This window comes from Motacilla alba, chromosome 17 (genome assembly GCF_015832195.1).
Source record: "Motacilla alba alba isolate MOTALB_02 chromosome 17, Motacilla_alba_V1.0_pri, whole genome shotgun sequence".
NCBI lineage: Eukaryota > Metazoa > Chordata > Aves > Passeriformes > Motacillidae > Motacilla > Motacilla alba.
In genome coordinates, this window is record NC_052032.1 from 129,407 (window position 1) to 157,062 (window position 27,656).

Below are 27,656 nucleotides of genomic sequence, written 5' to 3' on the forward strand. Positions count from 1 at the left end.
ACACAGGATGGAGTAGCCAGGTAACCTTTACCAGAGGTGCAAATTACAGAAGTAGCTTCCCACATCTCCTGCCTTTTTAGCCTCCGCAGTACACGGCGGCGCGGCCCCCTCCACCCCCAGGGGAGTAAGGAGGCGAGGCGCGGCGCGGCCCGGCCCGGCCCGTTGAGTAGTGAAGCCGCCGGGTCGAGCCGCCGGCTGTGGCGCTCGCGTGGTCATGTGAAGGGACGCTGGGTCACCACATGATCCCGGAGCAGTGGGTCACGTGACCGGTGCCTGCGCGGCAGCGCTCGCTGCGCGGTGCAGGCGGAGCGGCTGCTATGGAGTCGGTGCTGCTGCTCTCAGCACTGCTGCTGCTGCTCCTCCCGCCGCCGCCGTTGCCGTCCGCCCGCGCCGCTCCCGGTGGGTGTTTCGGGCTGGACCCTTCTGCCTGTGCCCCCTGCTCCTCGGGCCGGACTCCTCTGCCTGACCTCCTCCTTCCTCGGCCAGAGCCCCGGCCCTCCTATGGACGGGATCCTCTACTAGCTTTTCCAGGCCCTGGGCAGGACTCCGAACTAGCCTTGCTGGACCGGAGCCCTCAGCCAGCCTGGGGAGCACCGGGAGGACGCTCCGAGCTCCCCGGGTCCCAGTTCCCAGGCTGGGTTGTGCTGTACCGGGTGACAGCGCCTGTTGTCGGTTTCCCCTGTGCTGATGATGCCCCCTCCAGCTGCCCGGGTCGTGTGGCCCGGCCTGGAGGAGCGGTTCTTTCCGCAGGTGCGGGACCACTTCAGCTTCGAGACCTGCGGCAACGAGACCTTCCCGCAGCGGTACCTGGTGTCGGGTAGGTCCCGTGGGTGCTGTGGCTTCGGGCTGGATTCCTTTCTGCTTAAGCTTTAACTGCCTCTGTTCCGATGTAAAGTAGGAGCTAGAGCTCTCGGCAGCCACGAATCAGTGTTAGCCACGGGCCAACCCTGTATTAGCCAAGCATTCCCCAGCTTTGTCTATATCCTCCTCTCCTTTTCCTTTTCATCCACTTTTTACAAAGGCATGTACCTATACAACAAGGGGGCCTGGCTTTAAATTGAGAATAGGTTTAGACTGCATATTAGGAAGAAATTCTTCCCTGTGAGGGTGGGGAGGCCCTGGCACAGGTTATGCAGAGGAGCTGTGGCTACCCCATCCCTAGAAGTGTCCAAGGCCAGGTTGGGCAGGGTTTGGAGCGCCCTGGGGTAGTGGAAGGTGTCCCTGCCCGTGGCAGAGGGGTGGAAGTGGACGAGCTTTAAGGTCCTTTCCAGAACAAACCAGTCTGGAATTCACTCCTTGCCTTCTGTTCTGGCTGTGTGGTGCAGAGGTGATTGTGGGGACTGACCTCTCTGGAGCAAGAGTAGACTAGAAGCAGGAGCTGTGTTAGGCTTGCACTAGAGCTGGCTCTGTGTGTATGTCTTCAGTTGATGCCAGCATCTCTTACAAGTGTATTTAGTTGAGTGTTCTGAATGCATCAGGAAAAACAAATAGTGACTGAAATGTTGCACTCTGTACCGATCATTTTTAGGAGTAAAGGTAATTCCTCTTGGGTCAGAGGTTTGCATTATTTAAAATCCTGCAACTGTAGATAGCTTAATCCATGTGAAACAATGAGCATTGCCAGCAAGAAGCCAGCTGTGTCTTACTTTTGGGTCACTGACAGTAAAAGAGAAAAGGCCTTTTTAAACAACAGGTGACTAAAAATACAGCAGTTTCCGTAACCAGTGTCAGATGTTTTTCAGCCCTGCCTATGCAGAGGAATTGGGGAGCAAATTGCAGGAAGAGAGGAAAGGTAGCCTTGGGAATAGCAACAGACGTGAGCACTGCCCAGCTTCATGCCCACCTGCTGCTGTCTCCCAGCTGCATTGGGGTCTTCAGATGCTCCAGCTCATCTTCACATCGCCTGTTGCTCTGCAGCTTGTTCAGCACCTGTGCCAAATTGTGTATTTCACCAGACATAAATTCATGTGTCACTTCAACCCAAATAGAAGGACACAGCAGTGAATTTTGAGAGCATACCGAAGGCTGCGATTTCACTAATTAGGTGGCCCTTTTTGAGCAGTATGTTGGAATTACATGGTTTAAAGCATTGTGCAACTTCTATTTGTTTTCTTTTAAAGCGTTATGTTTTATCTGTGAGTCCTGGGCAGAGCTGAATAAGATTTGTGAGGAGTAAAATATTATCAGTGCAGTTCTGCTGGTTTATAGAGAGTTTCTTACTCAAAATTCCTGTAATTCCATTTCCCTCTACTGTTTGTTTTTGGTTGTTTTTGTACAATGTGAGACTTTTCAGATTATCAGCAAGAAAACAAAAACTAATTTCACAACACAGAATCTGATACTCTGGAGTTTAGCTAGCAATTCCCCAGGATTTCAATCAAAAAATAGATACCTTTCTAAGGAGCCCATCTGGTTTGGTTTTTTACCAAACCTGTGATGGTTGTTTACTCCAGGGGCCATGAAGTACATGAGGAGAAGAGCCAGAGGAAAGCACTGAGCACTCCAGTTACCTACCCAATATCCAAAGCAAATGCATCATAGTCAAGTGGCCTCTTTGGTAATGAAGAGGAACAGTTTCTCTAATAAAAGGTTTCAAATCCCATTTCAAGCTAAATCTGGCTTTGTCAATTCTATGCTGAGAATGCCAAGAATTAAACTTGGGCCTCTCTGTTCATGGAAACAGCCTCATGTGACAGCAACATCCATGGGACAACTGCTGTGCAGAGTCTCTTTGGATGATGTGTTGAAATCAACACTTAACTGACGGTCTGAGGTTTGTCATTGAAGAAAACTATTTATTATCCCTCTTAATTCCTGTGCAGTTTATCACTAAGCTAAAATCAAATGTTTGTTAAAGTTGGCAAGCATTAGAGTGACTGTTTGTGAGATAAGCCAGTGTTAGCATCACAGCTCAGCTTGTCCTGCCAGACTCGATTTGCCTTCAGTTATAAAGTGATCTGAGGATGAAGCACATCATCTTCATATATCATCATATATATACACACACACACATATGCATGTGTGTTACATATATAACATATATCAGCATATCCTGGGCTCCTCCCCACAGTGTGGGGGGATTCTGTCCCTCTGCTCAGGTAGAGGGAGGCAATTCTACCGGGACTCCACCAGTAGAACTGCCTCCAGGCCCAGGGACCTCAACACAAGAAGGGTGTGGAGCTGCTGGAGTGAGTCCAGAGGAAGCCCCAGCGATGATCTGAGAGCTGGTGTAGCAGAGCATCTCGCCCTCTCCCAAGAGCTTATCTGTTGTTTGTTAGCCAGTCAGGTAACTCAAACAGGACAAGTTGTGTTATTGTGAGTTTTTTGGGCCCATAGGTTAACACTGGTCTGGTATTTCCCAACTGCCAATTGATACCTTACTGTTGACATGAGATCTGACCAGATAAGCTGGATTTTGACTGACTGATAGCCATTCACTTTGTAACTATAAAAGCCACCCCAAACTTTCACAAAAGCAGAATCTTCTATAGATTCTGCTTCACAAAGCAGAAATCTGCTAATATATATATATTTTCTGGAAATGTGTAGAGTTTCTCCTGTGAGCAGGGACATCTGCTTCACGGTTACTCCCCAGGGGTTGAGTGAAGTTATTGCCATTTTGGTGGTAAATTACATTTCACTCCTAATCAATACTATTTCTTTTGCCAGTTTTAATACAGATACCTTCTATGGTTTACTGTTATTGACTAGTAGTTCTTTAGTTTTATACTGTGTAGTGAGTAGTTCTGGTTAATATCTTTTGTCTGTTATCTCTTGTCTATTTAATAAGTAATTCATTTTTATTAGTAGATCTGATTTGCTGTCATTAGAACTGTGAGCCAGAGTGATTCCTTAAATTTAAAATGTTGCCAAAATTTGAGGCTAAGGCAGGGCTTGTCTGAAGCTTTCCCTTGTCTCGTGACAGCTGGAGCCCCTCTGCTCTGGAGACAGGTTGGGAAAGTGGGTTTGTTCAGCCTGGAGAAGAAAAGGCTCTGGGCAAACCTTATTGTGGCCTTCCAGTACTTAAAGAACATTTGTGAATAAACAGGGGGCATAGCTTTTTACCAAAGCCAGTAGTGATAGGACATGGGGCAATGGTTTGCAGTTGACAAATGGTGAATTTGGATTGGACATAAGGAAGACATTCTGTGGGAGTGGTGAGGCCCTGGCCCAGACTGCCGAGAGAAGCTGTGGCTGCCCCATCCCTGGAAGTGTTCAAGGCCAGGTTGCACAGGGCTTGGAGCAGCCTGGTCTAGTTGGAGGTGTCTCAGCCCCTGGCAGGGGGTTTGAACTGGATGGTCTTTGAGGGTCCCCCCCAACTCAAACCATCCTATGATATGTAATTTACAACTTTATACCTCACAGCAGGAGTATCAGAAAGATGCAGGCAATTCCCTAATGTCAGTTTTGTGTGAAAATTTAGCTGTGCAAATGTTTTGGAGTGATTTGGGCTAAAAAGGGTATATAAATGGGAAATCACTCTTTTGGGGGGCAACTGTCTGCAAAGGACTTGCAGAACTTGAGATTTTAGGTATTTTCAGGCAGAAGTGAAATTTTCAGGCCATGTAGTGATCTTATGGAAGCTCTTATTTACCCCCACCCAAATGAGAGATTTCTGGAGCCTGGCCTTTCTAACACTTTGTGTCCCAGATCAGGTCTCAGGAATCAGCCTGCTCACAGAGTTCTTCCTTGTTAACCTCCTGCCCAAAACCAAAAATTGACTCATTTCATGCACATATTCTTTGTTGTGTTTTGGGGAGTATTAAGTGGTTTTTTGTGGGTTTTGTTGTTTTTTTTTTTTTTTAATTTTAATTTTTAATTTATTTCTTTCAATTGCCTCAGCAAAGTTCTGGAAGAAAGGATTTGGACCCATCTTTTTCTATACTGGCAATGAAGGTGACATCTGGACTTTTGCTCAGAACTCTGACTTCATATTTGAATTAGCAGAGGAACAGCAAGCACTTGTCATTTTTGCTGAACATGTGAGTATTTTAGTCATTATGCATCCTTTAGAGTCCTGTTCTCTTCAGTGTTACCAAATTCAGCTTTCTGCAGGTCTGGAATAGTGGTACCAGTTATTCCTGTGGAGCTGAGTCAGACCTGTTATAAGCTTTCTCCCCATAACAGCAGATCTTCTTTTTGTAATCATGGCTTTTGAGTAATTTTTTACTATGCCTCCCAGCACTCCAGGATACAGATTGCTGTTTCAGTACAGCCTATGCCATGAATGATTTGCTTTTGTAAGCAGTTTCTACAAGCCTTAAACTCCGTATTGGAGTAAAGAGATACTTTGTTTGGATAATATTTAATCTCTCTACCTTGCAAAGTCCCAAGCCAACCTTTCCTACACTATTAAATCTACTATCTGTCATTTTAGGCATGAAGAGATTATCCTGTTCCCTTTTGTAGCTGGAACTTCGGGAGAGATACACACGCTGAGAACTCACTTGGCACCCACTGAAGCAGCTGTAATGTCCTGGCCATCCACTCCGTGATCTGTCCTGAAAGTGTCTGTGTATCAGGTGCAGGAGACAAAGCACTTCCTCAGTTATGGACAAGTTAGAGGACGTCTCATACTCTGTTATCTCTTCAAATTAGTGCACACTTAGCCCAGCTCTGTGGTGAAAGTAGAGAAGACCCATAGGAGCATTGCCATAGTGTATCTCTTTCGTTTCAGAGGTACTATGGGAAGTCTCTTCCCTTTGGACTTGAGTCGACACAGTTGAAGAAGACTGCTCTGCTCACCGTGGAACAAGCCCTTGCTGACTATGCCGTGCTCATTACTGAGCTTAAGCAGCAGTTTGGTGCTGCAGACTGCCCTGTCATCGCTTTTGGAGGCAGGTAAGTGTTGTGTGGACTCCTTCCCTTCTCTGCATCCTTTTCCAGCAAAAGTTATGCTGCTGTAGATCTCTTTTGCTCTCAAGAAAGTTCTCAATGCAGAGCTTTAAGCTATCCTATTGAGAGCAGATGTGCCTGTGCCTCAGCTCCCATGAGCTCATCACCAGGTCCCACTCTTCTTTCCCATCAGGAATTAGTCTCCATTTGTGGTTGCTTTGGAGAAGCACCCCTGACTGGATGTTTCTAAGCTTCTTCAATGTCTGAATCATCCAAAGCTGCAGAAAAAAAATAGCTTGGAAAGGGTAAAGGGAAAAGAGCAGCATTGCCAGTCATAAGCAATGGGATGGTGTGCCAAAACCTGAGGAAACAAGCACTAATGGGGTCCCTCAATCTGCTTTCACGAGGTGTTGGCTACAATGAACCTCACCTGAAATGTTTCTACACTAATGCGTACAGCATAAGGAACAAACAAGAGGAGCTCAAAGCTTAGGCCCAAGCCCAGAAATTTGGCACCAATAGCAAAAGTGAAGTCTGGTAGGACAAGTCCTGTGACTAGAGTGCCCTGTTGAATGGTTACAGGCTCTTCAGGAGGGATAGGGCAGAAGAGGTGAGGCAATGGCATTGTATGTAGTGGAAGGGATAGAATGTCTGGAGCTCCCAGTTGGCAATGGCACAGTTGAAAGCCCCTGGGTAAGAATCAAAGGACAAATAAATAATGCAGATGTCACTGTGGGAATCTACTTTGGATCTCCCAGACAGGATGATGGCGCAAACAAATTATTCTTTAAGGAACTAAGGATGCTATCAAGTCAACTTCCCTTGTCCTTATGGGGGACTTTGGCTTGCCAGAAATCAACTGGGAGAATCACGCAGTACAATCTAGGCCAGAAGATTCCCTGAAAAACCCAGATGACAACTTTATGGCACTGTTTTAAAAAGAGCAGAATTGGAAAGATACCCTTCTTGATCTACTGCTTGTCAACAGAGAGTATTTTGTGAGCAAAGTGGGGGTTGGTGGCTGTTCTGGCCACTGCAACCATGAAGCCATCGAGTTTAAAATGTCTTTTGACAGGAGGAAAAGTTCCAGCAAAATCTCAACTCTGGCCGTGAAGAGAGACTTCAGCAGGCTTCAGGCTGCTCAGGGAATTATTGAGTAAAATCCCCTGGGAAAATGTTTTTGTAGGTGATGGGGTCCATCTGTGTTGGTTACTTTTTAAATATCACCTGTTAAGGGCAAAGGAGTAGCAATTCCCAAATGTTGAAAGTCAGGCAGGTAAGGCAGAAGGCTAGGTTGGCTGAACAGGGATCTTCTCTTGGAAAAGATGAAAAAGGAGGTTGTATGCCCAGTGGAAGCAAGGTCAAGTGACATGAGAAGAATACAGAGACACTGCTCCCCACTATAGGGAGAAAATTCATGTGATTAAAGCTTAATTGGAGTTGAAACTGCCAAAACTGGAGAATGATAGAAAGAGTTTTTTTAAGTACATTAATTATTAAAGGCAATGTAGGAATAACATTGGCCTGTTGCAGGATGAGGATGGTCACCTCACAAACAGGCACATTCCTTCGAAGTCTTCGCAGCCGTGTCCGTGGGCCAGCAGCAGGAAGTCAATCGCTGCTCGATTTTGGAGTGATGCATGTCTTGTGGCTTCTTCTTCCTTTAAGAGATTGCTCAGGGCTGCAGATGTAGCATTGGCCTGCTTACTGAGCCAGCACCCGAGGTGATTTATTTCACCGAGGGCCTTGGCTGCAGCTACCCATGGTAGGAATAGGGAGACAGCAATCTTTTTTGGTTTGTTCCAGTTGTATAATCTGGGATCGCAATTTTCATCAAATTCTGTGTAGGACCTTTTGTGGCATTTTGATTCACTTTCTTTTTTCCAATTGTGTAACAAGGTGATATTTGGAGCGAGAGTAGAAAGTCTCCCGAGGGTACAGGGACCTCCCTGGAGTCAAGAGGGAATCCCAGCCCACACTCTTGTCACCACAGATGAGAAACGTTCCCCTGGGCAATACTTTGGGATTGAGAGAGGACACAGAGATCACACGAGCAGTGTAATTACACCAATCGGGAGGGTTATAAGCTTTGTTAATGGATGATATGTCTTTTTGATATGTGTTTTTGGTCTGATCAATTTCTGGCCAATTATTTTTCGGGCGTCCAAAGTAAAATTTGACGCAGTATGTTGCCTTGGAGGACCCCAGCAGGTCCAATTCTTAGGGTTCCTCTAGAGCATTGGGCAGCATTTTTGTCCACTTGTCCCAAGTATCTACCAGGTTGGGTCTCTTACCTGTGGTGCGGAGGAGCTCTGTGTTATAGACGGGCCAGTCATCGGCTGCGAAGCGAATTCCTACTGTGTCGCTATACAGGGCGACACGGCGCAAGTACCACGACTCCATCAGAAGGGTTCATAAAGGGCGTTTATTAGAGTAACCGGTTACTTTTATAGTTCTCCAAGATATTTACATTTACTTAACACATACATACATTGCCCATTGGTAGTAGAAAAGAAACGAAGTTCTTAATAGGCGGACAAGGAGCAACGTCATTCTGTGAGCTAGCTAGAGTCTGTATCTCTTAACTTTCTCTCCTTCATCATGTTCCCATGGTGACAACCTTGGTGCCTTCTTCAGGAGAGATATGGGGCTTTCCTTATCTTTAGGAAGCCTTCACTGGCTCACAAGAACAGCACAGATTGTCTTTCCTACACTACTAGACTTGTGGAAAGTGAGTTATCAACTCTTCCCATGGATAAGCACATGTTATCCTGTTTTAATGTTTTTGCTAAGGTTACCCAAACATTATGGCTAGGCTGTGGGCTAATCCAACCGATGGCATACGGTACGGTGAAGAGCATCCAAGCAGCAGTAAGGACAGCACGAACGGAGATATTTTTCATCTTTGGACAGGAATGGGGCTTCTGATAGGGAATATAAGCAAAATTTGTTTTGTTATATTTGTTATGGTGAGAGGGTTAGGGTTTTCTCCCTTGTTCCTTCCCCCCCCCCTTTTTTCTTTTTTCTTTTTTCTTTTTTCCTCTAATAAGCTAAGGATGGGGTAGTGGGTATAGGTTTTTTGATAAGGGATGAGAAAAGGGAATAATAGGGTTTTTAGGGTATAGAGGGGTAGAAACATAAAATTCAGAGAACAATTTTGTGTTCAGGCTATATCTAACTTCTGGCTAAATGCAGCAGAATGTTATTCAGCTCTCTATTCTGTCTGCTATCGCGTGGTGGGACGGTCGTCCCCTATGCATGTGGAGATTCGGAGACGTCTTCGTCTCCAGGCAGAACTTGTTTGATTTTGAGGAGGACTTGTGTTTGACTCAGGAGGATTCTTGTCCGTGTTTGTAGAGGTAGTGTTCGCAGTGCCTAGGTATGGTTTGATGTTTTTTCCTGGGTACCATCTCAGACCTGATGGTAGTAGAACACACACATACCCTCTTCCCCAAGTAATCAGTTGGAAAGGGCCTGTGATTTGATGTGTTTCTGGGTCCTTCACCAGCACAGGTGGTTTCTCAGTGAGCTTTGCTTGGGTGGTATTTGCAAAGTGCCAAAGTATTGGTGGGTCAGGCTCTGATGTTGTACAGTTTAGGAAGTTGATGACATAGAGAGCTTTGCAAAGTCCTTCATCTGGAGATACGGCTCTTGTTTCTCCTTGCTACTGATTGAGGACTCTTTTGAGGGTTTGATGTGTCCTTTCTACGATGGATTGTCCTGTGGGGTTTGCAGGTATGCCTGTCTTGTGTTCTATTCCCCACTCACTGAAGAACTGTTTTAGCTTACGAGAGGTATAGGCAGGTCCGTTGTCTGTTTTGATCTCCTTTGGTACTCCCAGGGTAGCGAAGGCAAGGAGGAAGTGCTTTATGGTGTGCTGTGCAGTTTCTCCTGTATGTGATGATGCAAACACTGCTCCTGAAAATGTGTCGACCGATACATGCACGTATTTTGACCTTCCAAAGGGTGTGAAGTGAGTTACATCTGTCTGCCACAGCTGGCAGCTGTTCAGACCTCGGGGATTGACTCCCGTCCCCATGGATGGTATCTGGTAGTTTTGACAGCTCGGGCATGTGGCAACAATAGCTTTTGCCTGCTCTTTTGAAAGCTTGAACATTCTGATAGGGGCAGGTACGTTCTGATGAAAAAATGCATGTGACAACTTTGCCTGGGCAAAGATGTTAGGGACATTAGCAGTCTCTACTGCCATGGCTAATGCATCCGCTTTCCTGTTCCCTTCTGTGATGATACCTGGGAGGTCGGTATGTGACCTCACATGCATTATATGATAGGGTTGCTTTCTGTTGGAAATTAGGCGTGTTAATGCAGAAATCAATTGGTGTAACTTTGGATTGGAAAGGTCTTTGAGAAGAGCATGTTCTGCTCTCATAGCTATACCAGCAACATGAGCTGAATCTGTGACCAAATTAAAGGGTTTATCTTTGAATTTCTCAAAGGCTCTGACAACAGCTGCTAACTCTGCAATCTGTGGAGAACCCTCCACTATTTCAATATCAGATTCCCATTTTTGGGTGTTAGGGTCTTTCCATGTCATTACCGACTTGTGGGATGACCCTGAGCCATCTGTAAAGATGGTTAGAGTTTTGAGAGGAGTCCTGCTTTGGACTAATTTTGGGGTCAGATGAAAGGTCACATCCCAATTAAAAAGTTTGTGTTTTGGGATATGAACTGAAATTTGGCCTGTATAGCCATCTAAGGCAAACTGGAGACTTTCATTGGTCTGAAGCAAATGCTCCAGGTCCCCAGTGGTCAGTGCCAAGTATATGCATGTGAACTCACACCCTGCAAGAGAGTGGAGGCGAGATCTAGCCTTTTTTATTAGATGTGCCATGATTTCTTGGAAGGTGATAATTGTCTTTTTAGGTTGGTTATTTGTAAAGATCCACTCCAGGATCAGCAAAGGGTCTCGAAGTTGAGTGTCCCACTGGAAAATCAGTCCATAGAACCAAGGTGCTTTTCCCAAAATGACGAACTGGAAGGGCAGGCTGGGCTCAAAGCGATGGGCTTTGCGTGAAGACAGGGCTTCTTGGACCTTGGTGATGGCATCTCGGGCCTCTGTTGTGAGAGCGCATGGAGAGTCCAGATCCTCGTGGCCACGGAGAAGGTTGAACAGGGGAGCGAGGTCCTCTGTTGTGATTCCTAGCAGGGGACGCACCCAGTTAATGGATCCACACAGGCTGTGTAAGTCCCTCAGGGTTTTTAGGTTGTCTCGGATGGTGAGCTGCTGGGGTACGATGGTCCTTTCCCGGATCTGGAAGCCAAGGTAAGTCCATGGGTTGGTGTACTGTATTTTGTCCTCACGGATCTCGAATCCTGCCTTTTCTATGGTTTCTATAGTCTTTTTAACTGTTTTGTCCAGGTAAGCTTTTTCTGATGCACAAACCAGGATGTCATCCATATGGTGGTGGATGATTGCATCTGGGAATTGGTTACAAACAGGAGACACGATATGAGCAACATATCACTGGCATATAGTAGGACTGTTCTTAAATCCTTGAGGTAGGAAACGCCAATGATTATCTTTTAAGTGGAGCCTCTCTGTTAAGAGAGGGCATGGAGAAGGCAAACCGTGGAGCGTCCAGAGGATGCAGAGGTATGCTGAAGAAACGGTCTTTAATGTCTGTGATAGCAAGTGTCCAGTCTCTAGGCAGCATCAATGGGGAGGGCAGGCCAGGCTGTAAGGGACCCATGTCCTCAATGACTTCGTTGATTTTGCGAAGGTCGTGGAGGAGCCTCCACCTGTCCATTCCAGGCTTTTTCAGTACGAAGACTAGAGAGTTCCAAGGGCTAGTGGTCTCAACGATGTGGCCTTTGGTTAGCTGTTCTTCCACGAGAGCTTGTAGTGCACGCAGCTTTTCTTCAGAAAGGGGCCACTGCTTGATCCAGATCAGGTCATGGCATTTCCAGGTGAGCCGAGGAGTATCCGGCAGTGTACGCTCCTCAGTGGCCCCAGTTAGAAATCCTGACTGGGAATACATAGGGAAGCCCCCCATTGGGATAGAACGTCTCTTCCCCAGAGGGTGATGGGGGCCTTTACCACGAATGGGCGGATGGTTGCCAGCTTGCCTTCAGGCCCTTCGACGAGGACGTTGTTCTTGCTCCGCATGGACACTGTGGCTCCACCGATCCCTGAAATCATGCCTGGCACTGGCTGTAGATCCCAGGGTGCTGGCCACTCTGAGCGAGCAATGATGGGTCACGTCAGCACCGGTGTCCAGCATCCCTGGCAGGTGGAACTTTTCTCCTCTGCAGGTGAGACCACACTCGATGGTAGGCTTACTTGTTCCCACAACTTGTGCCCACATTGCTGTAGGGTTGAGAGGAAGCTGCTCCCTGTGATTCTTTGGGAGTAGAAAAGCCTGTGCAATTAGAGTTCCCTTTGAAAGAAAATATGGTAAGTCCGTGCAGTACACCTGGACAAAGATTTCTTGTCCTGAGTGCACTGTTTGCACCTCTGGAACAACAAAGATCTTCTTTGGGCTATGGAGAGTGTCACCTATAATTAAGATGTTAGAAGGACCGCCTTTTGGCCCACGTTTGCCTGTGGGAACACGATAAACATCTTTATTTTTAAAGTCAGTGGACAGAGCGGTTACCAGCTGGCGCCTTGTTCCCATTGGTATCGCTTCGTGTGTTGGACCCTCTTCAGGTGTTCTGGAATCTCCCAGGGTGGTGCGTGGATGGGTCTGGATGGCCTTTGATTTGTTGTCATAGCCCGGGGCTCCACTGGGCTCCGAGACCCGTTTCCCGAATACGGCTGGTAGCGTGGCTGGTTCTGGGGCCTTCGGTAGGTGTTGCCGGGGTATCGGGCAGGCGGCCTGTCTGGACAGTCCCTCATAAAATTTGTCAAATCTCCACAGTACAGGCAGCGAGCCTGGTCTTTAGAGGCCTTAACTGCATATGCACCAGAAACTCCTTCAGCAGTACCCTTAGTAACTTCTTCGGCCACTGTATTTTCACTGGACAACTGACGTGTGCAGCTTTCCAGCATTTGCTCTATGGTAGGTTCTGTGTCCAAGGGTAGAGCCCTCAGAATTGTTTTACATTTTTCATTAGCATTACTCATGACAAGTTTACACAACAGTTCTTTTCTTGCCTCTGTGCTCTCTATTTGTTTTTCTAGAGCATCTTTTACTCTATCCACAAATTTGATAAAGCTTTCATCAACTCCTTGTTTAATATTAGAAAAATGTTGGGAAGGAATGGAATCATCTGGGGTAAGAAGTAAGGAGGTTTTTGCTGCCATAGCCAAGTTTTGCAATGCTTCCTCAGGTAAGGTGTCAGCCTGATCATTAGGTTTCTGTAAACCCCCTTCCCCAGCTAGCTGTTGGACTGTAAAATCTGGCCTATCAGCATTTTTAGCATATGAATCTGATAATGTTTTCAATTGTTTTTTCCAATGCCTTTCCCATAACATATATTCTGCTGGGGAAAGGAGGCAGTGGGCTATATTCTTAATATTGTGGGGTACGAAGATATGTGCTGAGAACGTGGCTTCTAGGAAATTTCTAAATATATGTGAGCTTCAGCCATGTTCTTTAGCTATGTTTCTTAGCTGTATGAATTCCTTATTTGAGATAGGTTCCCAGGTCTTTCGAGTAGTAGCCTCTTTTTCCCTTTTTATAATCTACTGGGAAGGCAGGAATTCTCTGTGCAATTTCCCAATCCCCTGCCTTTGCAGCTTCCAGTTTAATCAGAGCCCATGCATCAATGTACTGTGTATCAGAATCAGAGTCACTGTCACTGCTGTCCGAGGAGGAGGAGGAGGAATGAGAGGGAGAGCGACCATGCTTTTTATGTCGTGTTGGAGCAGGCTTTGTCAGAGCTTTTTGGCACTGGGGGGGATTTGAAGAAGCACACGGTTGTGCTGGGATGGCAGCAACTCGGGTAGCACAGCACACACAGGATTGAGGCACATGGGGGAGTGGGGTGGTACTGTGGGGGGTTTCGGAGGTTCCGTGCAAGGGGCACTGAGGGTGGGTGGGCGGTTGGAAAACTGGGGTATGGGGGCAAGGGAGGTGCGGGGGGGCGTTGTGGTTGGGGGGGCTGCTGCGGATACAGCGTGGTTCGCTGAACTGCGGCGGCGGGCAGACAGGGAGACCTCCTGCTGCGGCACAGCTCGGGGCAGAGATAGCTGGGACTAAGGGACCGGGATCGGTAGGGGGAAGGATGCTGGCAGGGCTGGGGGCAGGGATGCAGGCAGGGGTTGGGGGGGGGGGGGGGGGGGGGGGGGTGGCAGCAGGGGTGGGAGCTGTGTTTGAGGGACCGGCAAGGAGGGCAGGGACAGCGGCAGGGGAGGAGGGAGCGATCGCAGAGGTAGAGGGGGCCACGGGGGGGGGGGGGGGGGGGGGGGTGCACACAAGATGCCGCGGGTTGCACAATCGACAGAACGGGATTCATGCCTGCCGCGTCCGGAGGGGAAGGTGGGGGGAGGGTGGACCGTGCGGACCCCGCAGGCGCGGTGGGAAGGGTAGGGGAAAGCGGCTCAAGGTTTGTATTTGCAGTTTCTGACAGAGGGGTTGGTTATGAGTTGGGAGCAGAAACAGCATTAGGACCCAGGGAAGGAGAGGCTGTAAGTGAGAGCTTATCAGCACAATTTGCATTTGAAGGGTCTGGTGAGGGAGATAAGGTTGTCTCTCTGTCTTTCCCTGAGGTGTTAGTAAGAGAGGGGTTTTTGTTAACTTTCTCTACGGCTTTTGTTATAATATGAAATATAGGTATGAAATGGGCTACAGATAAATTCTGTTTGGACTGTGAGAGAAAGAGTCTAAACCCAACCTGATCCCAAAAAGAGTCTAGAGTTATGGTGTCTTCAGTAACATCATGGAACTGGAGGATTATCCATGTTATAAACTTTTTCAGATTAGATTTTGAAAGATAACCTTTAGAAAAAGAAAAGTTGTTAGCGGATAGGATTTCTAGGATTAGTAAATATATTTCTCTCTTTTTATCCTGGGATCTTGTACTAAGTTTTGATCCCATTTTTCCCATTCCCTACCAGCAGAAAAAAGAGAAAAAAAAGAAAAAAAAACTAAAAAGGGACCCAAGAAAAATTTTTTGTGCACAAGAAAGGCTGTTTTTTAAAACTTACATTTTTTCAGCCAGATGTGGGTCTAGGGTCTGCTGGTAGGTGGTCTTGCCGTCTCAGTCTCCTCGGGCACTCGTCCAGCTGTCAAAGTGAGGGTCGACTGAGAGCCCCTCTGAAGCAGTCCTTCTAAAACGGAGGCCTTATGTCTTCAGGGGTTTTCGTCCCGGTTCGGTGTGCCAAATTTTAATGCTGCTGACTGGGCTACAGGGTGTACCCAGGAGCTGCATCAAAGCCGGATAGCTCAGCTTGGAGGAGAGCAGGCCCGCCCAAGCTCTAGCAGCGCCTCCAGCCTGCGCCTTAGCAAGCCTTTAGTGATATTCAGCTTTAGTGATTTTTAGCTCATCAGTGATTTCAGCTCTTGGGCTTGCTAGGCTCGGCTGGGGCATGCAGCAGGCATTCGGAAGACCAGGAAAAGACGACAGGAGAGAGGCTGTGTGAAATATTCTGCAGCGATATCCTTTATTTTCTTTCTGCAAAGGGGTTCAGTGACAGCTCTTCTCTAATGAGCCGGGCAGAAACAGGGGTTTATATAGGGCAAAGGAGGATCGAGAATTGTCCAGTGGTAAGGGTTAAAGGAAAGTGACCTACAGCCTTACAGAGAGATAAGCAAGGGTCTGAGAGCAGGAGAGAGGGGCTCCTATGGTCCAGTCATCATGACTCAGCATTTTGCCTGTCCTAGGCCTCTGAACGCCAAGGCAGGTTTGCAGGGCCTCCGCCTGCTACAATTTTGGACTTGATCAAACCTTTTGATGCTACCTGTTCCAAAGATATTTCTGGGCAAAATGTCCAGCATATGATGGGTGAGCAACTGGCTCACTGGTTGGCACAAAGAGTTAATGTCTGGGGTAACACCAGGCTGGTGTCCAGTCACTAGTGGGATTCTGTAGGGCTCCATCCTCAGCCCTCTTCTCTTCTACATCTTTATTAACGACCTAGATGCAGGACTTGAAGGAATACTAAGTCAGTTTGCCAACAACACTAAACTGGGAAGAGCCGTTGACTCCCTTGAAGGCAGGGAGGCTCTGCAGAGAGACCTCAGTAAGTCAGAGAGATGGACAGTCACCAACTGTATGAAGTTTCCCAACCGCAAGTGCTTGGTTTTTCACCTAGGATGGTGCAACAATGGCTGTGTGTATGGAGTGGGGAATGAGAGGCTGGAAAGCAGCTGTGGGAAGGGACCTGGGGGTCCAGTGGTGTATTGGATGTGAGTCAGTAGTGCCCTGGCAGCCAGGAGGGCCAACCATGTCCTAGGGGCCATGAGGCCCAGCATTGCTGGCTGAGTCAGGGTGGCAGTTATCCCACAGTGCTCTGCACTGAGGTGGCGTCACCATGTTTAGGGCACCACAATGTAAATGTGTAAATACATTAGGCTATTAGAGAGTGTCCAAAGGAAGGCCATGAAGATGGGGAAGGGTCTGAAGGGGAGGCCTTATGAGGAGTGACTAAAATCACTTGGTTTGTTCAGCCTGGATGAAACTGAGGAAAACCCTCACTGCCCTCTTCAATATCCTGTGGAGGGATAGCACTGATCTCTTCACTAGTGACCAGTGACAGGAGTCAGGAAAACAGCATGAATCTATGTCAAGGAAAGTTTAGATTGCATATCAAGAAAGTGTTTTTCACCCAGAGAGTGTTTGAACACTGAAACAGGCTCCCCAGGGAAGTGGTCATACACCAAGCCTGTTTGAGTTCGAGAAGAGTGTGGTCAACACTTCCAGGCACAGGGTGGGATACTTGGAGTGTCCTGCATAGGGCCAGGAGTTAGGCTTAGTGATCATGTTGGGTCTCTTTTAGCTCAGCATGTTCTATAACTCCATGAAAATGAGAAATTCCTCCTGCAAGATCAGAACATTTTACATTGGAAACACAGGAAACTAATAATTGATAAAATATTCTTTCAAGGGGCCACACAGCTTTTTATTTAACACAGCCTCTTTAGCAGCATCCAGCCATTTTCATTGTAGGCCTTTTCATAATTCTGCTCTGCTGCTCTTTGGTTCCTTGCAGCAGTCCTTTCTCAGAGTGCTCTCTGTGCTGCAGCTGGGTGGATGTGATGTCCTTGTTTCTTGATGGATCCCCTCTCTTGCAGTAGAGGGGTGCTTCCTTCGAAAAGTCTTCCAGAAGTGCAGGGCTTTGAATTCAATTGCAGTGAGCTAATAAGCATTTGGTATGATAGTTATCATTAAGCCTTCAGCTGGTTGCAGTGTGGTGACTGAACTGTTGATCTCGCGGAGGTTTATATTGTGATTATCAGGACAGTAGCTAGAGTAGGAAGGCCCAGAAGCTGTCCTGGGATAGGAAGATGGGAGAGGGATTCAGCAAAACCTCCTAGCTGGCTGCATGTTAGACCACAGCTCTCTGTGTGTAATTGAGTGCTCAGCCTGCAGCAGCCCTGAACACACTAAACCCAAATGAAGAACACTGAAATGTGGCAGTGCTGGAGAAGCACAGCATTTCCTGGGAGAGAAAAAACAGACCACTTCTGGTGCTTATAACTTTGCCAGATCAACCTGAAATTACTTGCAGCCGGTTTCAGGTAGTGCCTGTCTCCAGGGCTAGAGAAATGCAAATTGCTTTAAACATGGGTGTTGTGGGAACGGTATTTACTGAACCACTTGAGGTGGTGCAGAGGGAGATTGAATGCTTTTAAGCTTGGAGTTAGACCAGGTTTAATCTGTGCTTTGGGGATGTCATTTGCCACCCCAATGGCTTCAGAGGAACTCTGCAACCATCAGCAAATTAATGACTTCTGTAATCCTGGGTCTATCCAGCAGCTTTTGATCCATGTGTAGACTGTCACCCTGTCACTGAAGCTACCAAGGTAGTTTTGACTTTTCTTGTTGCATTTGTTAACTTTTCCCCTTCCCTGTATCTGTGCTGATCAACTATGCAGCTGTTATTTGGGGTGCCTAGGGAGGACAGCCTCCACTTTCCAGGAGTCGAGAGGGCTGCCTGTTCTGCCATGTTCATGGACACCCTTTGCCAAAACCCTGGCAAAGTTCTGACTAGTTCTAACTAGTTCTTGTCATTCTGCATGCAAAATGTACAGTGTGTCTTCTCTCTTTGAACAGTGAGTGCTTCACTCAAACCCTGCTTTGCTCTGCTGTGAAGCTATCGGGACATGCTCAGGATGGTGCAAAGTTAAATACTGAGGCAGGATTTACATTTGTCTACAGAAGCAAACTGAGCTGCTGTGTTCCCACCAGAGCTGGTGTGAGCATTTGGAGAAAGGCCAGTAAGAGCACTCTATGCTGCTCATTGGCCATAACTGGATCAACATGAGAATGAGGCACAAAGCATCATAGGTACCCATGAACATCATGCATACCACAGAGCATGTGTGAAAACATGAGGCATCACAGATATCCATGAGTTTATTGTTACCTTGGTTTAGGTGAGCCTGTAAATGTTGGCCTGAACTTCTGAGTTATTACAGTATAAGTTGTCTGTTAAAGGAAATAACTCTTGTCTCTCTTTGGTAGCTATGGTGGAATGCTGAGCGCCTACCTGAGGATGAAATACCCAAATGTCGTGGCGGGAGCATTAGCTGCCAGTGCTCCTCTGCTGTCTGTGGCTGGGCTTGGAGACCCCACCCAGTTCTTCAGGGATGTCACAGCAGTAAGTAGCATCTCTTTTCAGGAGCAGTATTTTCTTCCTTTAGGAATGCTGTTTCTTTTTTCTTTTCTAGATGTTTAAATAGATATCTGTCTTCATGACATCACTGCTAAGCAGGGAGTGCAATTAAATGGCAACCTGAAAGGAAAAGCAGTAGCTGCAGGAAGGCTGAGCACTGCCTCTGCTTGGGCAGCTCAGGGTTCAAAGGTGCTGCTCCAAGAAGCACAACTCCGTGCCAGTACCTTTAGTACCACTAAGAATTGACTTTCCCTTTTCTAGTGGCTTGACTATATTACAGCCTGAAATTTTTCCCTTGTGCCTGGCTGAACCCCTTTTGGATAATTTATTTTTCAAATCATCTCCCAAAATGCTGTATTGGTACCAACGATTCACAGCATCTCCTTAGCCCAAGGTGATTGCATTTCAGTGAAGAACTTGGAAATCTTCATAACTAAAAATGTGCAAGGTGTCTTGGGATCACTTTTAAACTAAAATTTAAATGTGGCTTTTGCAATTTAAGGCCATGAAAAGTTGGTGTTAGAACTGACTTTGATTTGTCTTATAAGGAAAAAAATGTACTAGCTGGTTGTACTGAAATCTTGTGATGGTGTCTGTTATGCCTCTTTTTTGACATTAATTTCTAGATCTGGATGACACAGATGGCTTAGTATGAACTCCATTTGTTGTCCCTCAGTTGGGACTGAGGTCTGTGCCTGGTGCAGGAGCCAATGAGCACACAGAGCTGAGGCCTTTCATGCTTTTCTGCCCAGAATTATTGCTAGGCTATAGTTCATTAAGCTGCCACCTCTTTTTGGGGTGTTTGCAGGCTTTTATACAAGTTACAACAAAGAAGTTGCACAGAACTTGTTCACTGGTCAACTTAACCAGTGCTTTTCTGCACATGCTCCAGTCAGTGTCAGTTCACTATACCAGGGTAGTCTGACATTAGCATGTGAGATGTCTCAGGGTGATTTTTACCTTGCTGCTTAGTCTTAGGTTACCTTTGGGCCACCTTAGCATTCTTCTTCCCATCCCTCTGGTCTGGAGGTAATTCATCTTTGTTGACACATTCTTGTCATTCTTGTGTTACTCTGCTGTTATTCTCCACTTCAAGGACCACACCTGCGTATGTAACTTGTGGTCTTTTTGTTCTTATTTATATACATAAACAAGTTGTTTCTGTGCAGAGATTTACACAACAGATAGCTTTACCAGTAAGTATAAAGAAGAGACTATTATATGAAAATAAACACATTTGAAACTCCTAAGTTTATAAAAGAATAATAGACATCTTGTCTTAGAGTTATACATTTTCAAACAAAAAATGTAATACCATTTTGTGTGGAAAAATTCATAGCACCAGAGGTTTATGTCCAAAAAGGAGACAGAGGAGTCCTGTAATTTTATTCGAATAAAGGGAGAGGCCATGAGGCATTTCCCATGGGCTCTTTCAAGTGGTTGGGGGACGCAGCCCCCTTTCTATCCTCATTTCCTGGACACATCACCCTCTTCCTTTCCCCATTGGCTGAGATACTTGGAAGGTTCAGTCTTCCCAAATCACCTACTCTATGTCCCCCTTTTCTGTGCACCCCTCCTTTTTTTTTTTTCTTTTATATAGCAAAACACTATTCATAATTCTATTAAGCCTTTGTTCTTTTTATCCAAGTTCAGGAATTTAACATGGCCTTGGCTGAGCAATGGTCCATGTCAATTAGTAACATTTTCTACAACTGGTAGTTTCTTCTGTTACTTCCCTATTTATAAGTCCTTGGCCCTATCTACAAGCAGATTCAGAGTCTGTTTGTAGGGACACATTCATCTTATTCCTTTCAATTTAGTCAGTTAACAGGCCGTGCAGTGAGAATTCTTCCCTGGTTGAAACTAATTTCTTTTCTGCATCCTCATCTTGCTTCAGCTGTGAATATGCTGGGAGTCATTACACACCCTCAAACTTAGGATGTGAAAAAAATCTTCCCAACTAATTTAAAAATCTATTTTTTCTGCAGTAGTAAACTAAGCTCTGGGCTGAGCTCTTAAGCAAGCACTATGTGGTTTCAAAGTACTCCCTTCCATCTTCAGTGTGGAGGTTGCTCTGATTTGCAATTTATGCATCTGAAATCTGATTGTTCTTCTTGCTAAGAACACACGTGAGAGCTGTTAATCCCAGTGAAGGCACATGGAATGGCTGCAATTCCTCCTGCCTCTGCTAAGCTGAACTGTTTCTGGTCTGTAAGGGTCCTTATGCCCGGCAGTGCTTGGCAGCAGCCCAGCAGTGCCTAGAGGAGAGCTCAGCCATCACAGCAGCCAGAGCAGACCTGCTCCTCTGTCCCAGGCCAAACCATCCACACACTCCAGTTAGAGCCATTAGCAGGTGAAGATCAATAAGCACATCCAGAAGGAAGGATTTTTGGAACTCCTAAAGGGATGCCCAGATAAACTGTGGAAAACTCCAATATTATTTATTTAAACATAAATCAGACAAAGGCAGAATTAAGAAGAAAAGAAAGGTGCCAAATCTATTTTTTAATTGAGGGTGGGTCTTTATAAGAAAAATGCCTAGCTAGTGATTTGTGGTTACTTACCTTGCTCTAGCAGGGTAAAGAAACCTGAGAAGAACCCTAAAAATTCTTCTTGTTACAAAACACTGGTTGCCAGCAGATCTAATCTGCCTTACAAATTGAGAGAGGAGAATGAGTTTTAGTTCCTAGGGCCTTCAATCACAGAAACAACTTGATCCACCATAACCAGCCACAGCTCTTCAAACCTAGCTTAAAGTGCTTTTTCAGGATCAGTAATGGTTTTCCCAAGAAAAAGAACATGGTCATTTGGCAGGCCACTAGCAGGCTTAAGAAGAAAAGCAGATCTTGGTCTTGTACTCCCAATGCATAACTGACTTCTCCCATGACTCCTTCTCACGGGCAAAGTGGAGTTTCAAGGACTCTGCTCTTTGTTTAAAAAAACCAAAACCCTTATGAACTTTGCAGCCTGCCCCTCTCTCTGAGGCATGCTTCATATTCTCTTGCTGCTTTACGTTCAGCCTGATGCTTCATGAAGGGCAGAGTGTTCTGTCTGACAGGTCATCCCAGCCAGACCTGGTGACACAGCTGCTGCTTGGCCTGAGCTGTCCAGTATGTTGGCTTCTGCAGAGACATGCTGACTCTCTGAAGGACAAGGCAAAAGCACCTGTGTCACTGCTCATGGAAATGCAAATGAGGTGCTGAGCAGCAGGCCAGTAACCCCTGTCATCTTCTGGCCTTTCTGGCAGTTCTTTCTGTTGCAGCCTCTTAAATATCTCCTGTCGGAAACTGTCATCTCATATCTTTTCTGTCCCTTCAGGATTTTCAGAAGTCCAGCCTAGGCTGTGTCAAAGCTGTCCGTAAAGCCTTCCAACAGATCAAGGACCTATGCCTGAGTGGAGGTAAGAAGAGAGCCCTGCAGATGGCTCCCAAGGGCTGCCAGCATTCCCAGCCATGGGGGGGAAAAAGTTGAAACAGCTTTACCTCAGCTAGTTGTTCAGATAAATCAGTGCAGATGCCCACATGGCTTCCTCTTTCTGCTTGTACAATTGATTTTTTTCTTTTATTAACAGTTTCAGTTAGCATTAAATTGGTAACCAATACTCAAACATAAGTGTGGTGTTACATTTTATTTAAATGGTATGCTCTGTCTCACCCCTCAAAAATGTACGGTTTATTCCAAGCCTGTGATCCTCCCCTGAAGTATCATGTATCTATAGTCCCATTGGCCAAAGTCTTATTCCACGCCCACCTTGAATCTCCCTGTTAAGCTATGCGAGGGAGACCAGGCTCTCTTTTGGCCCCTTTCTCCCTAGGCTCTCCCTTCCCTTTCCCTTCCTTCCCTTCCCTTCCCTTCCCTTCCCTTCCCTTCCCTTCCCTTCCCTTCCCTTCCCTTCCCTTCCCTTCCCTTCCCCCTTCCCTTCCCTTCCCTTCCCTTCCCTTCCCTTCCCTTCCCTTCCCGGAACCTTCCCGGAACCTTCCCTTCCCGGAACCTTCCCTTCCCGGAACCTTCCCTTCCCAGAACCTTCCCTTCCCTTCCCGGAACCTTCCCTTCCCGGAACCTTCCCTTCCCGGAACCTTCCCTTCCCTTCCCGGAACCTTCCCTTCCCGGAACCTTCCCTTCCCTTCCCGGAACCTTCCCTTCCCGGAACCTTCCCTTCCCGGAACCTTCCCTTCCCTTCCCGGAACCTTCCCTTCCCGGAACCTTCCCTTCCCGGAACCTTCCCTTCCCGGAACCTTCCCGGAACCTTCCCTTCCCGGAACCTTCCCTTCCCGGAACCTTCCCGGAACCTTTCCTTCCCAGAACCTTCCCTTCCCAGAACCTTCCCTTCCCGGAACCTTCCCTTCCCGGAACCTTTCCAGAACCTTCCTTTCCCGGAACCTTCCCTTCCCTTCCGGGAACATTCTCTTCCCTTCCCCTTCCCGGAACCTTCCCTTCCTGGAACCTTCCCGGAACCTTCCCAGAACCTTCCCTTCCTGGAACTTGCTTTCCCTATGCATGTGGTGCCCGTACCCTGAGCGTCCACTGGGCCTTCTTCCCCTGCCCCCCATCCCTCCCACCACCCCACTGCCCTCTGTCTCCCCTTGCAGTAGACCAGCTAACGCTCGCGCTGTTGTCCTTGTCCCTAGAGTGGATGTAGGTTGCTAAACATCACCCAGTACAACAGCAGCAGGGGGCAAGAGATCTTAAATCACTAAAAAATATATACTTGAAGTGCTTAGTCTCCCTGTAGTTAAAGTCCTGCCTTGATGTGTGTTGGAGTCAGTGTAGGAGGTTCCTGCTTGCTGTTGGAAGTCTCTTTCCTGGTGACTGTCCTCAGAGTGTGAAATGTCCCTTTCCTTGGCCCTGGTGTGGGGTTTTGGGGAAGGGGAAAGGCAATGTGTGGTGAATGGTTCTGCTGGACCCCTCCTTGCTCAAGGCAAGCTGCTACTCCCCCCTCCTGTAATGGTTACACGCCTCTCCAGACCCAATTGAAAGCAGATCCAGTCTTTCTCAGCTGGCTGTTTTGGGAATGGAGGCAGGAGAAGGGTGTTGGCCCCATGCACAGAGCTTCCCGTGCTCCCCTTGCAGCGTTGTCTCCTGTGTTAGTCATGTCCCCCCACCACCCCAGAGCCCCACCCTCACCCAACACTCTGATGGGCCCTGGGGTGGGAGAGCACAACTGTCCATCAATAAAGAGAAGCTGAAGCATTAAAAAAAAAAAAGAATAAATAAAAAGCCTAGGGAGAAAAGGGCCAAAAGAGAGCCTGGTTTCCCTCGCACAGCTTAACAGGGAGATTCAAGGTGGGCGTGGAATAAGACCTTGGCCAATGGGATTACAGATACATGATACTTCAGGGGAGGATTACAGGCTTGGAATAAACCGTACATTTTTGAGGGGTGAGACAGAGCACACCATTAAAATAAAATGTAACACCACACATAAGTAGCTCTGTGGAGCTTTGCACAGTGTTAATGGAACCATTTTTTCTGCACTGAAGTGCAAAACCCACTTGCAGGTGAAAACCACTTACATAGTATTTACAGTTAGTAAAGCCATATGTTTCACCAGATACTTGTCCTCAATATCTACACCATGAAGAGCTGTTCTGGTGGGTATGACAGCTGTGTGACTCAGCTCACTGGACAGATCTGAGAAATATGTGGAGGGCAGTCTAGGTCCTGAAGCAATCATCCAAGTCCCTTCCATCTCCAGTCTTGGACAGTTAAGACAGACTGGTGGAGACCTCTGCAATGGCTCCTAAGTAGGCTGGACCAGGTGCCATGGGCTGATGCAGCATCTCCTGGAAGCTGTGCGTGGTGTTGGGACAGATGTAGTGGCTTCTGGGTCTGTCTTGAGCCTTGGTCTGTCATGCTGTGTGTCAGGAGCTGTATGCCTCCCAGCTGCTGCTAGTCCTGGAACTGCCAGAAGAGCCCAAGGATCAAAACTCCATTTTAGCTTTGGGTCACAGCAGGAAGAATGTTACTGTTAACTAGTCAAGCTCTTCCAGCTTTGCCTGGGGCCATGCTTCCTGCAGCTGTGGGTAATGTGGTCATATTTAAGGCTTCAGCCCTCAAGTGTGTATCCCAAGTCAGGTCCCAGGCCGTGGGTTTACAAGCAAAAGCAGCCATGCTGTAGTGGTCAGCTGTAGAACAGGTTGGGGACAGGATCGGTGACTCCAAAATGTGGAGGATAAAAATGAAGGGAGCAGCTTTCCGCAGCAGAAAAGCAAAGCTGTGTGGGTACATCTTGAAGGAATGCCTTTAAAGATGTATTTCGTGACTCCAGCTGATCTCTGCATCCCACTGATGTTTGAAGGCATGTCTTGAGATCTTGAGAATCCTTTGTTAGGACTGTTCTCATCTGGCAGTTCTTACTGCAGATGCAACCTCCTCCCAGGAAGCTGCACTTTTTTTTCTTTTTTTTTTTTCCCCCGGGGGTGGTGGTGTTTGGTTTATTGGGGTTGGGTTTTTTGTTTTCTTTTTAAAACAAATTTTTTAGGTTTTTTTTTTCTTCCCTCTGCCAGTTTTTCCAGCTTTTGAAACTCATTGGCTCCTCTGTGTTGTACCTTGCTCTCCTGCACAAGACCTTGCCTGGGGAGCCGGCCTTGTGGGACACAGCAGCCCTGCCAGGGAAAGGGCCTGCAGGCATGAGCAGGAGCAGCCATCAAGGCATGATTCCTCCAGGCTCCCCAGGGTGCGCCATGAGGGGCAGAGCATGCGCTCTGGGCCACACAAGGTTGTGACGCTGCTCAGGGAAGCTATGCCTGAACGTTCTGTGTGTAAATTTAGATGCAATGTGTCCTTTCCACTAAAAACCTCATCTTATGTTACAGCATTCTTTTACTCCTGAGTGAAACAAGATGCTGAAGCTTGGTATTACTTTCCTCTGTTAAAATTTGTGTCTTCTATTTTCCTTTCTTTTGCAGCCTATGATGAGATCAGCAGCAAAATGGCCACATGCAATAAGATCTCTAACAAGGAGGATGTTTACCAGCTGTTTGGTTTTGCTAGAAATGCCTTCACCATGATGGCCATGATGGACTACCCATACAAAACCGACTTCATGGGTGACCTCCCTGCCAATCCAGTGAAGGTGAGGACATCAGTGTGAGTGGGTGACTGGAACTTAGGACACTGTCAGGCAGACACCATTGATATTGGTCACAGGGTGACCAGTAGTGGTGGATGTTGCAGCCCTTCCAGTCTAACAGTAAATAAACACAATTGAAACTTCTCTGTGATGGTGACTGCTGTGAGGTTTGCTGGAGTCACTCCTATTCTGCTCTGCCTTTACCTTAGACACAAACACCTGTGCAAAGCTGTTGACTTCAGCTTTTAAATACTAAAAACTTGTAGCTTTAAAAAAAGAAAAAAGTAGTTCTGTTGTAGCCCGTCGCCCGTCTCAACATGCTTTCAGAGATGTATTTTTCTTGCTGGTTAAGGATGGAGATGTGAAAATCAGGCTTTTTTCAAAGTATTGCTCAGGAAGCTGACATACCTCAGGTATAATGCAGAAAAAAAATTGCTGCTGTGGGGGCTGGGAAACAGGTGAACTTTCAAGAGAATCACAGATGGCAAAATGTGGGAAAAGGGCCAAGTTCTCAGGGGTTTACAAAGACCTCTAAGACACCAGCTGCTTTTGAAAGGTACCAGCTTTGATCCCAGATCACCAGAGGCTGTTGCAATTCTTGGTATCTTCTGGTGCATTGTCAAGCCCATGGGACTTGATTTGCCTCTGGCCTTGTGGCATTTAGGGTTCTTGTCCTACCTGGAGCACACTGTGCAAGAGGTCACACAGGCTCTGCTGCACTGGAACTCTGGACATGCTGCCTCTGGCTCCACCGGCCATCCAGTTTCCTTCTAGGGTCTGTTTAATGACCTCTAAAATGGAAATAATTATTCTGCACATTCCCCCCAATCCCTGAAAAGGGCATTAAAATATTCTGATTGTAGAAGGAACTGTTGTGTATCACTGTGGCTCCTCCACATCTCCCTAACTTGGTGAAGGAACTGTCTGCCTTTGTCCTGTCTCCTTGCTTCTATGTATTTTGTTGCTACAGGGGAGGAAGCTAAAAACTTCAAGACCTATTGCATTAGGCCTTTGGAAAGCTACCGAACCATAAAATATGTAAATAATAACTTTAATGAATCTTCCAGCTTAGCCCTTCCACAAAGCAACTGGTAACTGTTCTGTCTGCCATTTGCCTGTAATGTGTCTTACCCAGGTTGGCTGTGAACAAATTGTCGCCTATAAAGACCCAATTAAAGGCTTGGCTGCTCTTGTTGGTAAGTTACTATCAGCTGCATCTTTTATGTACCACCATGTGTTCTAGAAGCACCTATCAGTAGACCTGTCACATTGCTGTGTAAGGGGAGCTGGTACGACTCTGATCTCCCTCAGGGACATTTTGCCCCCCGTTAATTTTGTCTGTTGGGACATCTCACAGTGGCCCATAGGCTCATTCTCTCACCTTTCCCAACTTAATTCTTGTCATGTTTCTCAGGCGTTGAAGCCCCATAGCCTGTTGTCTATCCATGAGATGTGGACTTCTGAGATACTTAGTTCTTTTCTAGAAGTTTACCAGTACTCTGGCTCCAGCAGTCATGGGCTCAGTGCACATTCACTGAAGGAAGTTTTCTGGTCTCCTTGTTGAGAACAAGTCCTGTGGTCTTAATCCAGGGGCAAGGTAATCTTAAATACATCTTGTATACACACATATACATTTATCTGTGTGAGCACTTATTTTGTCAGCCAGCAGTGTTTGTAAGGAAATTATTAATAGAGATAGAATTCAAAGAACTTCTGAAGAGTTCTTCATAAAATCTCTCAAGTTGCTTATTAAAAACAAGTTCTACCTTGGTCATTACTCAGAAAAACAGGTTCTGAGTGGCACATAAAAAAAAAAAAAAAAAAAAAGGAATTCTTACAGATTTAATGCAATTTTAGTATGACTGGGAGCTAATTTTTTTTTCCAAATGATCTTTGTGCCCCAAGTCAGAAATGTACCAATCCTTAATCACTGCTAAAGATATTAGGCTGGCAGCTAGAAGCTTTCTTAAAACACTAATGTCTTGACAAACACTGTCAGATCTACTG

The 27,656-nt window shown here is 46.6% G+C and overlaps 1 protein-coding gene across 2 annotated transcripts in view; it reads left to right on the plus strand.

Annotated features, from left to right (window-relative positions):
* The first annotated feature begins 240 nt into the window (after nt 1-240).
* Nucleotides 241-27,656, plus strand: part of DPP7 (dipeptidyl peptidase 7) — a 31,988-nt gene continuing 4,572 nt past the window's right edge. For both annotated transcript variants that reach the window (XM_038155920.1, XM_038155921.1), the window contains exons 1-8: nt 241-399; nt 704-817; nt 4,843-4,982; nt 5,678-5,841; nt 18,427-18,562; nt 21,896-21,977; nt 25,486-25,652; nt 26,785-26,845. In XM_038155920.1, coding sequence (XP_038011848.1) covers nt 318-399; nt 704-817; nt 4,843-4,982; nt 5,678-5,841; nt 18,427-18,562; nt 21,896-21,977; nt 25,486-25,652; nt 26,785-26,845 — 946 coding nt within the window. In that variant the 5' untranslated portion in view covers nt 241-317. The remainder of the gene's footprint in view (nt 400-703; nt 818-4,842; nt 4,983-5,677; nt 5,842-18,426; nt 18,563-21,895; nt 21,978-25,485; nt 25,653-26,784; nt 26,846-27,656) is intronic.